The sequence below is a fragment of the Clupea harengus genome, chromosome 11, assembly GCF_900700415.2.
Source record: "Clupea harengus chromosome 11, Ch_v2.0.2, whole genome shotgun sequence".
Lineage (NCBI taxonomy): Eukaryota > Metazoa > Chordata > Actinopteri > Clupeiformes > Clupeidae > Clupea > Clupea harengus.
The window spans coordinates 3,663,998-3,678,366 of NC_045162.1; the positions used below are offsets into that span (position 1 = coordinate 3,663,998).

Below are 14,369 nucleotides of genomic sequence, written 5' to 3' on the forward strand. Positions count from 1 at the left end.
AGCAGCCATACTAGGTTGGGGGGGGGTGGGTGTTGATCTGATTTCCAAGCACCCCCTGGGGGTCCCCGTGATTGTGCTGCCTCAATAGCCCCGGGGGGCGGGGGGCTGAGCTCAGTGGGGCGCTGAGGTGCTTGGTTCAGGCAGGTGGAAATGCTCCACGGTGGCGGCACAAATCTAATTCAGCCAAACGTGATGAAAGTGGAGAGGGAACACGACCCTTAATCGCATCAGAGGTCACATACATCAACAACACTGGAGCAGGACCTCCGTGCCGGCTGCTGCCCTGCTCTGCCGCCGAACAGCCTGCTGCTGGAGCCACCGAGCAGGGTGGAATCATCATGTTAACGCACCCCCCTCCCCAGGGTGGAATCATCACGTCAACGCACCCCCCCAGGGTGGAACCATCATGTCAACAAACCCCCCCACCCCCAGGAGAAATGAGTGGGTTGCCAGTCAGCTCCCACGCAGAGCTTGAATATGTGCTGATTACTGATCAGCTGATTACAGCTGATTACTCCATCCTGTTGGGGATCATCAATAGTTAAGACAACAACATGATCCAGCGCATGTAGCCACAAGTGTGGCTGCGGGGGTGAGAGTACACTACGCCCCCCCCACCCCCCACCCCCACCCCCAGGTGAAAAGGAACATGTATGGATGGAGAGACAACAGCCATACTTAACCTAGAGCAGCAACACAAATAGCAAATGAATGTTAAGCTGCTTCCAATATGGATATGGACCTGTCAGTTATAAAGACACAACTCAGGAGCGGTAAAAAGAAAAGGATAAAAAGCTCCATCTCCTGGCTTTTGTCCAAAACACTCCTTGAACAATGTGCACAAATAAACACACACACACACACACACACACACACACACACACACACACACCTAAGGCTCTTTCCCTAGAGCTGACAACTGAATCTGGTGCTCGGCCCAATCTACCGTGCTGAGACTAAATGAATTCCGGCCAGCAGGTATCTGAGGTGCGGCAGCCGCAGCAGCAGGCGCCTCACACCGGGAGAGGAGAGTGTCTGTATGGGCCTGAGGCTGATGACAACCCCCCCCCCCTGTCCCCTCTGCTCAGCTCCGTTCCCCTCCAGCCCCCCCCCCAACGGTGCATGCAAACACGGGGGATGATAACGCACCCAACGTCTGGAGGCAGAGAACCAGGCCGCGCCGGTCACTGGTGTGTGCAAACATGCCTGACACTGGGCTCTTTCATTAGCCTTTTATTCTCCTCCGTCCATCCAACCAACCAACCCCCCACCCCTCCCCCACCCCCACCGCCCTCTTCCTGTACCCCCACCAGCCCACTGTCCTGCTATCTGCTGCCCACAGCTCCCTCGCATAGAGTGCTGCCACATAAACAGTGTGTGCCCGCGCTCACAGTGCAAGACCCCCCCGAGAGCAAACAAACATTATTCAGTGTGTGTGCGTGATGTGGACCGAGGATTACACATGCACGCACGCACGCACGCACGCACGCACACACACACACACACACACGCGTGTAATATGAAGATAAAGATGTAGACACATGCACATCCAGAAAAGGGCAAGAATTCAAATGGGTGGAGAAGAGGAGGGTATATACAGTACAGGCCTATATGCCCCCCACAACCCACCGCTCCAGAACACAGATATAAATACCATGACAATGATTCAGTGAATCATTCTGGGTAACAGAACATGGAGGAGTCTTTATGAATGTGTATGACTGTTGTCATTAAGTGTCATTCGATAAATTACTTTATTTTTTAATATCAAGTGGACATTGTTTGGGATGTCTTTGTTACAACAACTTGATGTTGAAGACAGCATATCCTGTAAATGTCTTTGTTATGACAAATGGTACCACTGTAGTTAGGGTCAAGAGAATTATTCATGACCCTGTTAGAAAAGCATTTGACAGTGTAATAGCACTTAATGACATCTTAATAGGAGTAATCCAAACTGTACAACTGTAGTTGAGCTCAAAGAAAATTCATGACACAATTATAAGTCTCATGACAGCCGATGTCAAAACCAACCACATATAAGAGTTTAATGTAATATTAAGACATAAAGCTAAAGCTAGTTTGATAGTTGGGCCTGCCATGTTTCATGACTGGTTTTGTTGCCATGGTTAATGTCAGGTTGTTATAACAAAGATATTTACAGGTCATGTTGTCTTGGTTAATGTCAAGTTGTCGTAACAAAGACAGCCCAAACAATGTCACCTTGACATTAAAAATGACATCATTTACAGAATGACACTTAATGACAACAGTCAGAAACATTCATGTTCATGACCGATGTCATGTCATAGTTTTGACGGTGTCACGTCAGGCAGGTCAGACTGACCAATAGGAAATATCAGTTTCCATCCAATCAGATGAGGCGACTGGAGCAGACTGGTGTATAAAAGGCTGTGTGAGCCAGTGATGTTAGTATGCAATGCAGGCGCACTCTCTGCCATTGTCTTCCATGTTTCCCCTGCTCACGAGTCGAACGCTGACATGATACGATAGAGTATCTCAGCTGGCCAAGGTTGAAATCGACACTACAGGCGCTTCTGCACGCCCTTCAGACAGACACGTAGTCTTGTAGCCTCTGGGGTCAGAAGAAGGAAATACATTATGGAGCAACAATGGAGAGCGCAGAGAGAGAGGGATAGAGAGAGAGAGGGAGAGGGATGGAGAGAGAGGGAGAAAGAGAGGGAGGGAGAGAGAGGGAGGGAGAGGGAGAGGGAGGGAAAGAGGGAGAGAGAGAGAGAGAGAGGGAGGGACAGAGAGAGAAGGAGAGGGAGAGAGGGAGGGACAGAGAGCTGGGGAGAGAGAGGGAGAAGGGTAAAAGGGGAAGGTCGGGATGAACAGCACGGCTTTTATGGGCCGTAATGAATTTGATCAGGCCTGAAAAACTGCAGTGACCTCACATACTTCCAGAAGCAGGCTAAGAGCATGTCAAGGCCCTGTCAGTCACGGAAAAATCAGCTTGGACCTGAACAGCCATGAACAATGTAAACATGCACTATGGAGGGTGTGTGTGTGTGTGTGTGTGTGTGTTCATGTGGGTTTGTGTGCGTGTGTGGTTGAAAAAATCAGTGTGTGTGCATGTGGGTGGAAGGGGGGTGTGGTCGATGTTCTGTGGAAGGTATTTATGTGTGTGTAGTGTGTTTGTGTTCAAGTGTGTGTCTGAAAATTGTGTGTGTGTGTGTGAGAGAGTGGAGAGAAGGAGGATGAGGCAAATGACAGTCAGACTGAAGGGAAGGACAAACAGCCCCTTGCGAATGTCAAAACATTGCCTTTCAGACAGCACCTGCTCATTCGCTAAAAATGAGACGTCTGAAGGAGGCAGCCAGATGACTTTCAGATGATATGCCATGCAGAACCTTCTAGATCACGCTGAACCACGACTCCAACTTCCGCAATATAGCCTATTTTAATTTCAGTTTTAATACTTTTCTAGTATATATTTTCCTCGACAATGCTTTCGGTTTTCAGTCAGATAATGCCAGATACGTCACATAATTGATTGTTGGTTGCAGTCTGGGGTTGCTGTGGCTGACCAGAGGAAAGAGTCGGTGGCGAAAGTGGGCAAACCAATTGGATGCAATAGTTGCATCATTCAATTATCGATGCCATCAGGAGATACTATATGCAGTTTGTGAGCAGCTCGCCAACTGAGGCAGAAGCCGGTAGAAAAGAGAGAAAATAGTGAACCTAGTGGACGTTTGAGTTCTGCTCATCCTCCACACACACACACAACCACACACACACACACACACACACACACACACACACACACACACACACACACACACACACACACACCCCGCCCCTCGTTTGAGTCCTCCTCACCTCCTTTTGTCTTTTTTCCTGTCCTGTCAGCGTTCAGGAGGTGCGTAACACACAGGAGAGGCTCTGCACTCACACACACAGGACAGTATATGGTATATATACACACACACACACACACACACACACAGGACAGTATGTGGTATATATACACACACACCTATCACTGGGCACATGACCAGACAGACAGACAGACACACAGACACACACACACACACACACACACACACACCTAGCCCTCATTATTGGCTGCAAGTCTGGGGAGGCTAAAACCCAAAATATTCCACTCCTACTCTGTGTGCTTGGGGTGAATCGTGGCCAATAACGCACCCTTCCCCACCCTGAGTTGCTGCTGGAGCCAGTTCATTTCATTAGACACACACACACACACACACACACACACACACACAGACCACACAGAGACACACACACACACACAGACCACACAGAGACACACACACACACACACACACACAGACCACACAGACACACACACACACACACACACACACACACACACACACACAGTTCATTTCATTAGACACACACGCACACACAAACACAGTTCATTTCATTAGATCAACATCAAACCTAGCCCACCTAGGTTTAGAGTGGTGTTTTCGATGCGAGATGAAAGACTCGGACATGCAGACGAGCAAGGGCTCACCTCATCCTCTCTGCGTATTCGGTCTTTCAGTGGCAGTCGCTCCGCCTGACAGCTGACATAAGGAGAGGAGTTCACGCCACTCAAGCTAACAGCCCTTACAAGCATCACTTCTGTTCCGAGTCGGAGATTTCATACCAAGACTTAAAAGTGGTAGAAAATACTGGAAGGTGAGCCACTCTATTGTGACTTCTCCATTCAGGTAAATGCTATTCACACGCACATGAACTCCCGTATCGGTGTTAGACACTTATGCTTCTGCACTTAACAAGAACGCTAATGGCCGGATGAAATTGTCTCACGTCGTTTCGACCGAGCTGCGTCTCGAGACGTCCATCCTTTTGAGCGGAAGGTGAAAACGGCTGTTAGATGAGATAGCGGCACGCCGGGGACGACTATTAACACCTCCCTGATGGATTGGCCTGCGCGGCCGTTAACGGCAGAGCCCGCCGGAGGAGTGGAAGATAGCAGGAGGGAAGAGAGAGAGAGAGAGAAAGAGAGAGAGAGAGAGAGAGAGTGCTCCCTACCATCATTACTCCCTCGTTGCAGTAAATTACCATTCTCCTCTGCCGATTACTGGCCAGATAGAGCCCGTCATTTCATGGCTCTCAGCAGGACCCCCCCCTCTCACCCCCCCCTCACACACACCCCCCCACGGCATGGCCTCTGGAGCTCATCGCAAATATCTACAAGTTCACTGCCACCCACAACAGAGGTTAATCCCTGTCTGCTCACCACTTCCAATACCCAAAGACGGACAATTATAGCGATGCATCAGTCCATCGGCAGACAAGGAAACTCACTATAGCCGGCTATAAGTCAGGTGCCATTTGTACCTGCTCTTGCACCGCAACTGTGGAATTTCATCCAACCTTTCTGGCGATCTAATCGCCCAGTCGCTTCTGCCACCTCTGAAATGACTCTTGTTCTCTCGCTCATTCTGCCCTCCTCTGAAATGACTCTTGTTCTGTCGTTCATTCTGCCCTCCTCTGAAATTACTCTTGTTCTCTCGCTCATTCTGCCCTCCCACTCCACTGGGGCAGAAATGTCACAAACAGGTTTGATTTAAAAGGTGCGAGGCGGAACAAGAGAACCAGTCTGCCACCTGCGCTCTAGCTATTTAAAGCCAGTGACCTCTCTCCACACACACACACACACACACACACACACACACACACACACACACACACACACACACACACACACACACACAAATCGATTGATGTTGCTGTGCTTCTCAGCAGTCAGCCAGGTAGCGTAAATGGCGAACATTTTCCACAGCTCCAAATGTCTCGGAGTGGAATGGTCGTTCATAGTCTATTGTGAGTAAAGGCCCTTGTTCCACGGAGAGGTCACCTATAAGGTAGGTCTGCTGCTCTCAGATCAGTCCCCGCTCTTTTCTGTAGTCTGTGCCTCACAGCAAGACACAGCACTAAGCCTGGCCATCAAGTCCATGAAATACAAGCTGATAACATTTGCGAGTCTTGAGGAAAAATAATATTAGACTATCAATCAGACTGCAGATACAGCTCCAGCATTAAACATCCCTGCTGATGAATGATCAGTGAGCATCTTGCAAGAACGGCAAATAATGAACATAAATCTGGAGCCTAACTACCACATCATTGGTCACTAGCTACCAGGGACAGAGAGTACTGCATTCTGTAATCCAGCCCGGGGAGACCAGGTCTCGTATAGAATGACATTTGGACTAAATTCTGTAAAATGAGTCTTTACCATTCTTAACTCAAACGGATGTCTATTGTGTAACATTCTTCACAGGCACTGTGCCAGAGACACGTCATGGCTTGGTGCTGTCATTTTGCCATTCCTGATTAGCTGCTTCTGGTCTTTCAGCTACAAATGCCAGTGAACTTGCGAGCCGTCTGTCAAGCAACACCAGACACCTGTCCATCAAGCGACGCCATCTGCGTGTCTGTCATTCCTTCAACATTACCTGCATCGGCGGTGGGCTGCAGCCAAATTATTCAGCCGTCACACACACACACAAAAACACACACACACACACACACACACACACACACACACCCACCCACAGAGCTGAGCGCCCCATCGCTGGGCAACCTTGAACCGCGATGCTCAACAGCCACATTAAGGACTTCATAGACATGCAGGGGAGAAGGCATGGAGTGGAGTGGGGTGGAGAGGAGAGGAGAGGGGAAGAGAGGAGAAGAGGAGAGAGGGATGGTGTGAGGAGATACGTGAGGGGAATCTGATGGCTCCTGATTTTTGGTTTCTTTTCTGTTTCTTGCCTCCTCTCCTCTCCTCTCACCTGACTATCTGATATGGAAGTTTCCAGACTTAAATTACATTTCTCCTAACAACCTCTGGCCACCTCTGAGCTCTACCTCTGCCTCTGCCTCTGCCTGGTCTGAATGGGGGATTGCATCAGACTCATGGTTAATGAGAAAGAGGAAGCAGCAGACAGAAGAAACAAGAGTAATAGTGTGTGTGAGAGAGAGATGGAGAGAGAGAGAGAGGGAGAGAGAGAGAGAGGGGGGAAAGAAAGAGATAGGAAAGAAGGAACAGAAACAGAGAGAGGAAAGAAGGGAATGAAATGGGGCTGGAGGATGAGAATGTGAGACAAAGAGACAGACAGACAGATAGAGAGGCAGGAAGAGAAAGAGAGGGTGAGAGAGAAAGAGAGGGTGCGAGAGAGAGATGGAGGGAAGTTCTGCTCCAGGGTAGTGGGTTCAGTACCATCATGGCACCATGACTGACAGTCTCTGAGGGAGTCATGGCGTGGGGCATTCAGAGTAGTGTGATGAAACAGGAGCGCTCACTAACGACACAGAGAGAGGAGATTTTAAAGGCAGAGGAACAGAAGAGCCATAGGAGCTGACACCAGTCTGCAGAAGTGGGTCTCCATCTTACAGATCCTGATTTTACTCAATGGAATGGGGGCCCTGATGATGAGATGTAGGTGTTTGCCAAACATTCACCATCACCACACCTTCTCCAAAGCCACCAGGAGCTAAAATAAAACCGGCTGACCGTGGGCGGAGCCATTTCTCTTCAGAAGACTTGAAAAACTAAACGCCCACATAATCTGCCAGACACTCACAGTCCCGAAGGAGCCCCGAAAGCAGAAGCACACTCACACGCACACACACACACACACACACACACACCCACACACAGACAGACACAAATGCACACACACACACATGCACACACACCCACACACGCACACACCCACACACATGCACACACGCACACACACACACCCACAACCATGCACACACAAACACACACACACCCACACACACCCACACACATGCACACACCCACACACACGCACACACACAGAACGGAAACATCAGACATGCTTGTGTACCTATGGTATAGCCGCGCTTCAGCTCAGCGCACCGGGGAACGAATCGCTGGGAGTTGGTGGCGTTGTTATCCTGCACCTCCAATGTGGTCGTCTTGGCAACAGGTGGCGTGGCCCTATTTAACTGCAGGCCCGGAATCAGCGCGGAGAAGCCTTGACTGATGATATCCACCGACTGGGATTTCTTCTTCAGTCTTTTCCAGAGAGGACACACACACACACACACACACACAAGCAGTGAGAAAGAGAGGGAGAAGATAAAAGAAAAGTAAGACCATAAGCAGTTACAAATTAGCACACAAAAACCAATACAAGATGAAAAACTCAGCAGCAAGTCAAGGATCATCTGCACAAGTTCAAATCATCACCACCGTGGAGGCCTAATCCATATTGTTATGTCAGCACTTGCGGGACGTGGACTGGAGGGAAATCTGCGGTACAACGCTCCCTCGCTCGCTACAGCCATGATGAATGCAGAGAGGGAATCAATAACTTAATCATGTCCTTGTTAAGAATTAATTCATTTTTCACGCTGCGGAGTCTCGACTGGCGCAAAAATGATTTTGACAGCGATGGTCGGGCCACAGGCAGATGAGAGTGGACGGGGAGGGGGAGGGGTGCAGGGGAGGGGGTTGCAGATGGGGGGCGTTCTGACCTGCGGCCACACTCATTTGTCTGTGGTAACGCAGATGAGCCTGAAGGACACATATGACTAACGTCTCATTTTCTCGAGTCATTCTTCAACATAATTGAGACGGCGGTCATGGGAACACGGAGACGCTCTGTTGCTCAAGCTGGGTCTGTGTTTTGGCCTTGTGAGAAAGCCATCTTGTGTGGACGATAAACATGTGGTGTGCAGTCCGTCCTACTTTGTGGACTGGCTTTCGGGTGTTAACGGAGAGGTGTTGTTATGGTCCCAAGAGAACACATGCAATAGTTCCACAGAGGTCAGTTGATAGTCACTCTAAAATAATCATGTGGGATTATCTGACAGCCCTTTCATAAAACATTTTGGACTGGCAACAACAGCATTTCCTATGAACCACACAGGATCCTCTGAAGCATCTAAGGCAGAGGTCGCCAACCTGTCGATCGCGATCGACGTGTCGATCTCAAAGACCTTCCCTGTCGATCTCCAAATTATTTATTTTTTCAAATACAAAAAAAAAAAAAAATGAACATTTTCTGAAGTGTCTTCTGAAATGTTTTCTAACGGACTTCGGAAGACCAACGTCAGAAAAGATCTCCGCCTAATTCATGAACGCCAGCTATTTAAATCTGAGGATGTCCGTAGAGTTGATATGAACGTAATCACCAACGATTTCTCACAAATTCAGGCCTTCCCACTAAATGCCCCTTCTAAAGCAGCTTGCACACTGCCCCGTCAAACGCCAACATTCTTCAACAAACGCCAACAAACACCGACAGTTGGGTTAGTGTGCGCCAGCAGTTGGTGTTTGTTGGTCATTGTCAGGTACTGTCGAAGAGTTCAACATGTTCAGTCGGATTGGGTAAAGTTGCAGAATGTCTGACCAATGTAGAGAGATTTCCAACAGTCTGACAGCTCGCAACTAGGCTCAACTCGCGTGCATAACATCCTCGAGCTCTCTTGGATGTCGTTGTTATCTTGATTATCGGCCAGTTTGTTAAATAAACCGATATCCTAAGTCTATTTATAGATTAACGTTATGTATTAGCTTACCCAAATGAACGGTTTTCGAGACAGATATTTGTCGATGACTCGTTTAACACTGCAACGTGTTTCTAAATATTAATATTAATGTTAAAGGTGACGTTACATGAGTACGTTTGCGCTTATGTTAGTTATCTGTCACTCCCACTTCATTCCAATTACCGTGTTGGTTTTCGAAATATTAATATGCACGCATACTGTCGTATTAAAAGTTTTGGTACCCTCTGAGGCTGCATGATAATTCACCAAAAAAAGATCACAGTGGTATATTACTCATTTTCTATTTAACACTGAGTACTGGGGTGTTTTCCAGACAAAGATATTTAGTGTAGCAGTATTTGAAATTAAATCAAATGTGAAAAATAGGCTGTGCAAATATTTAGGCACCCTAATCATTTTCATGATTTGAATACCTGTAACTACTCAATACTGAATATTTGCAACACATAATTAGTCTGATTAGCTTGTTAAGCCTTCAATTCCATAGAAAGGTCAATTCAATCATTAGAAAAACTATCTAAGGTAGCCAATTGCAAGATGTGCTTCTCCTTGCTTCTCCTCTGAAGAGTGGCAACATGGGGGCCTCAAAACAACTGTCAAATGATCTGAAAACAAAGATTGTCAGTGTTGTGTTGTAACTTGAGTTGATAAATAAAGCAGTTCATATCCAGCCTGCTCATTGCAAATGTGTTTTTTCTAAGGTTCTAAGATTCTAAGGGTATCGCTAGCTCAGACTGATATCGCTAGCTCAGACTGATATGGCTTTTGCTGGAGCCATGTGATTGCTGATGTTGGAAGAAATCATCTACACACATGGGGAATGAAAGCAGCATCTACCAGTTGAGGGGAAATGTTGCATTATAGGTAATAAAGGTTCAAATGTGTACATCCTGTCTAACCCAGATTCGTATCGCACAGGCTCAGTTTGTCTGTAAAAATAAGGTGCGCTTAGCACAAAACGGAAGTAATAGTTATTTTCACACAGTTAGACAAAATTGTAATTGAACTGAAACTGATCATTTTGGCTGATCACTGCATGTTTTTAAAACAAAAAGAGAACCAAAGTGACTAATCCAAAAGGTTCTGTTGAGTTCACATATTTCTCCCTCTTCCCCTTACCACCTCCTCATATATGGCAATTCTGCTTCTCTTTACCCTTCACTCCCCTTCTAATACCAAAAGTCATTCTTTTAAACATTTCCAACCAAGAAGAGGAATGAAAAAAGTCCAGCAGTAGAAAAGATTGCTCTCCTAAAAGCTGCCACTGCGTGGTGAAATGCTGACTGGGCCAGCGTGAGATGAGAGCAGCGTGGGAATAGAATGGCTGCTCTGTCTGATAACAGACATGGGACAAAGCCCCGTGTCACGTGGGCTGGGGGTGAACCCGCGGTGGGCACTCGTACGCACAAACTGGGCATCCAACACGCCACTAGTCACCTCACAATACCACACTTAAAACTGGGCATCCAACACACCACTAATCACCTCACAATACCACACCTAAAACTGGACATCCAACACGCCACTAGTCACTTCACAATACCACACATAAAACTGGGCATGCCGTGGGAGGGCAGCAGCCCAGCGGTAGCGGAGGTGTTCCATGCACAGGCCCATCCAGGGTCGTTCCATACCCACGCACGGGCCCTTCCAGGGTCCTCTTTCAGCCCTACTCCCCATCTCTCTCCTATTCATTCCTTGTCTGCTATCTCATATCACATACAGTATCAAAAAAAAAACGCCAGAATAAACAAAAACAAAAACAAGAAAAACAGGACACCTTGTCAACAGCAGAATCCACCACTGGAGAGCCTCTCATTTGCCATCATATTTTCCGCCGGCTCCCAACACACCAACATGACACTGGAGGTTTGTTTGCTGCACCAGCCATGGAGAGTAGCAGCACAACACACCAACATGACACTGGAGGTTTGTTTGTGACTTGTTGTGCTGTTGCATCAGCCACGGAGAGCAGTAGCAGCACAGCAGACAAGAAGGGGAAACTCTCTGGACAGCTGGCACCACGGCGGCCCGTGGTTTGACTAAACTTTTCTCCTGCGCTCAGGGGTGTTATGCAGCTCGGCTGTTTGTGTGTGTGGGTATGTGTGTGTGTGTGTGTGTGTGTGTGTGTGTGTGTGTGTGTGTGTGTGTGTGTGTGTGTGTGTGTGTGTGTGTGTGTGTGTGTGTGTGTGTGAGCCAAGTGTGTGATGAGTCAGGAAGAAGTGGGGTAATGAGGACAAGAGTGTGTGTGGGTGTGGGTATGTGTGTGTGTGTGTGTGTGTGTGTGTGTGTGTGTCTATGTGAGAGTGAGAGAGAAAAAGAGATAGAAAGAGAACTAGAGAGAGAGAGAGAGAGATAGAGAAAGAGATAAGCAAAGACAAACAGACAAAGAGAGAGTCCTAATGCATGGCGTTCAGATGGAGAGGGAGCTCTTCAGTCGAACCCCAGTTCCCTTAGGAATGGGCAAGATGATCACCTGCCTCTTGATCAGTGCAATGGCAGCTGCATGAGAGATGGCCGTCTCTCTTTTCACAACACTCAAAAAAGCAGACAGACTTTATTTCAGTAATCAGCAAACCGTGTGAGCGGTTTCTGGCACCGAAAAAAAAAAAAAAAAAAAAAATGTATGAAAGTGAGTGGAGACGAGACGAGCCCTGGACTTGGCTCAAAGACAGAAAACACACTCTCAACTGAACAGGGATAGCCACAGTTATATAACGACTTCCTGGCTAGCCGTCCTACTCATCCAACTGGTAATTAGGCTTCCCCTTGCTTTGTGTCTGCCAGATCAGAAACAACTGTTTACTTCAGTCTGTGTTTACATGTTTGTGTGTGTGTGTAGGTTTGTGTGTGTGTGTGTGTGTGTGTGTGTGTGTGTCTGCAATTAAAATAAAGTGCATTGGGGTTGACAGAATAACTGTACTGTAAGTGAGAGTGAAACAGATGCATATTTATAACAATGAGTGTGAGGCTCCAGGTGCAGTGTCTGTCACACACACGCGCACACACACACACACACACACACACACACACACACACACACACACACACACACACACAAATTCTCTCTTCCCATTTCGCTCTGTCTCTTTCTGCCCAACAAACCGTAAACACCAGTTGAAGACTAGCCTGATGAACAACACAGAAAGGCAAGTCAGCCAGAAAACAGGAACTGGCTGCAGAGAGACATTACACGCCGAAGCAAGTCAGCCAGAACGCAAAAAACCTGCTAGTTAGCCGACACAGCTGAAACAGCGAACCAGAACGGCAGTCAGTGAAAGCTGCACACGTGTTCAGGCTAACCAGGCTGAACACTAAAAAACCCCTTTAGCACAGCACAGAGCTCCACTCACGGCCCAAAGGGAAACCTGCTGATCATAGCCAGTCTCTCTCTGCCTGCACAGGGACATGGGAAGTCAATTCTCTACCGCGAAAAACACAACTGTGCTGTCTAGAACCTCCCTAAATGTAGAAAGTTGAGGCTTGTAGAACAAGGGCATACGGACATTAGAGAGGCCTCTCTTTCTCATGAGGAGTTAGAGCAGGATAATTTGAAGGCTAGATGGGATGTTGTAATCCTAAAACACGACTTTCATTTGAACACCGTATGTGTGTGCCCCCTGTGTGTGGAGGCCATGGTACTTTGTGCAGGAGAAAAAGATCACCTTTGCCCTCTCGGTTTGAAAACAGAGTATTTTTTTTCTATTGGAAATTGAAAACACAAGGGACAGACATCTTTTGAGCATGGCGAGTGGACTTTGTCAGTGCCCTTTCTCATTCCAAAGACCTCTGATAACTAGTTCGTGTGGTGCCCAGCAACTCGCTCAATTAGAGAGAGAATGCCAGTCTGGAGCAACATCCATTATTTAGAACAGCGCGTCGGTTTCAAAAGAAGGCTACCCTCCCTCCCCCTCAACCACCAGACAGACAAGCACCCACCCTAACCTCCAATGTCTGACAAAACCAGCCATAAACAAACAAACAAACGATGAGCTACAACAACAATACTGTCTGTATTTACTTCTGGTTGGAGGAGGAGAGACCAGGACCTTTTGTCTTTCTGTTAGCTGAAGTATCGCTAACAATTTCAAGAAGCCTGGCTGGTCGAATATGACCCATGGCCCACTCCTCTTATATTGACAATAACGTACGTACAAAGAGTGGGTTTTGGTGCATACTATTGAATGTACAGATTTGTGCTTTGTGACAACACACACCTGCTAAAAGTTGCCATGTCAGTAATTTACAAGTCGGGGCTGTGCTGCTGTGATCTATGCTCAAAGTTTGCTGACCTTATTGAACAGTATCCGTGTCTCTAATTAACATAACAGCAAGGGACACATGCCAGCAGAGCTATATAGTCTATCAATGCATCACACACAGGCTGCCTCACTTAAAGGGCATCTGCTAAATAACTATATACGAATATAAATATGGCCCAGAGGATTGTTTTGATTATTCCAACACCAGCAAGGCCAGATGGGCTGAGTCGCTCCTTCATCCCTATGGGGAAGTGGATCAGCTCTAGTCATGGCCAGCGAGCGAGGCTGCTCATGTGTGAAGTGTGTGTGTGTGTGTGTGTGTGTGTGTGTGTGTGTGTGTGTGTGAGGTCAAACACACCACGTCACAGATGGCCAGTGCTTGTGAGACACACTGGCTGGACACATCACCACACGACCTGTCGCCTGCTGCCCAACGCGGCCCGCCGGAGGTTCCAGGGCTGCACACAGATTCTCCAATCACGCGCTGCAGTTCTCCAATCACGCGCTGCAGTTCTCAGACGTCTTCTTACACTTCATCTCTCTATCTCTCTTTCT

At 47.6% G+C, this 14,369-nt stretch overlaps 1 protein-coding gene across 5 annotated transcripts in view; it reads right to left on the reverse strand.

Annotated features, from left to right (window-relative positions):
• Window positions 1-14,369, reverse strand: part of oxr1a (oxidation resistance 1a) — a 147,995-nt gene that overhangs the window by 75,372 nt on the left and 58,254 nt on the right. For all 5 annotated transcript variants that reach the window (XM_031576119.2, XM_031576123.2, XM_031576122.2 and 2 more), the window contains one exon: window positions 7,863-8,053. In XM_031576119.2, coding sequence (XP_031431979.1) covers window positions 7,863-8,053 — 191 coding nt within the window. The remainder of the gene's footprint in view (window positions 1-7,862; window positions 8,054-14,369) is intronic.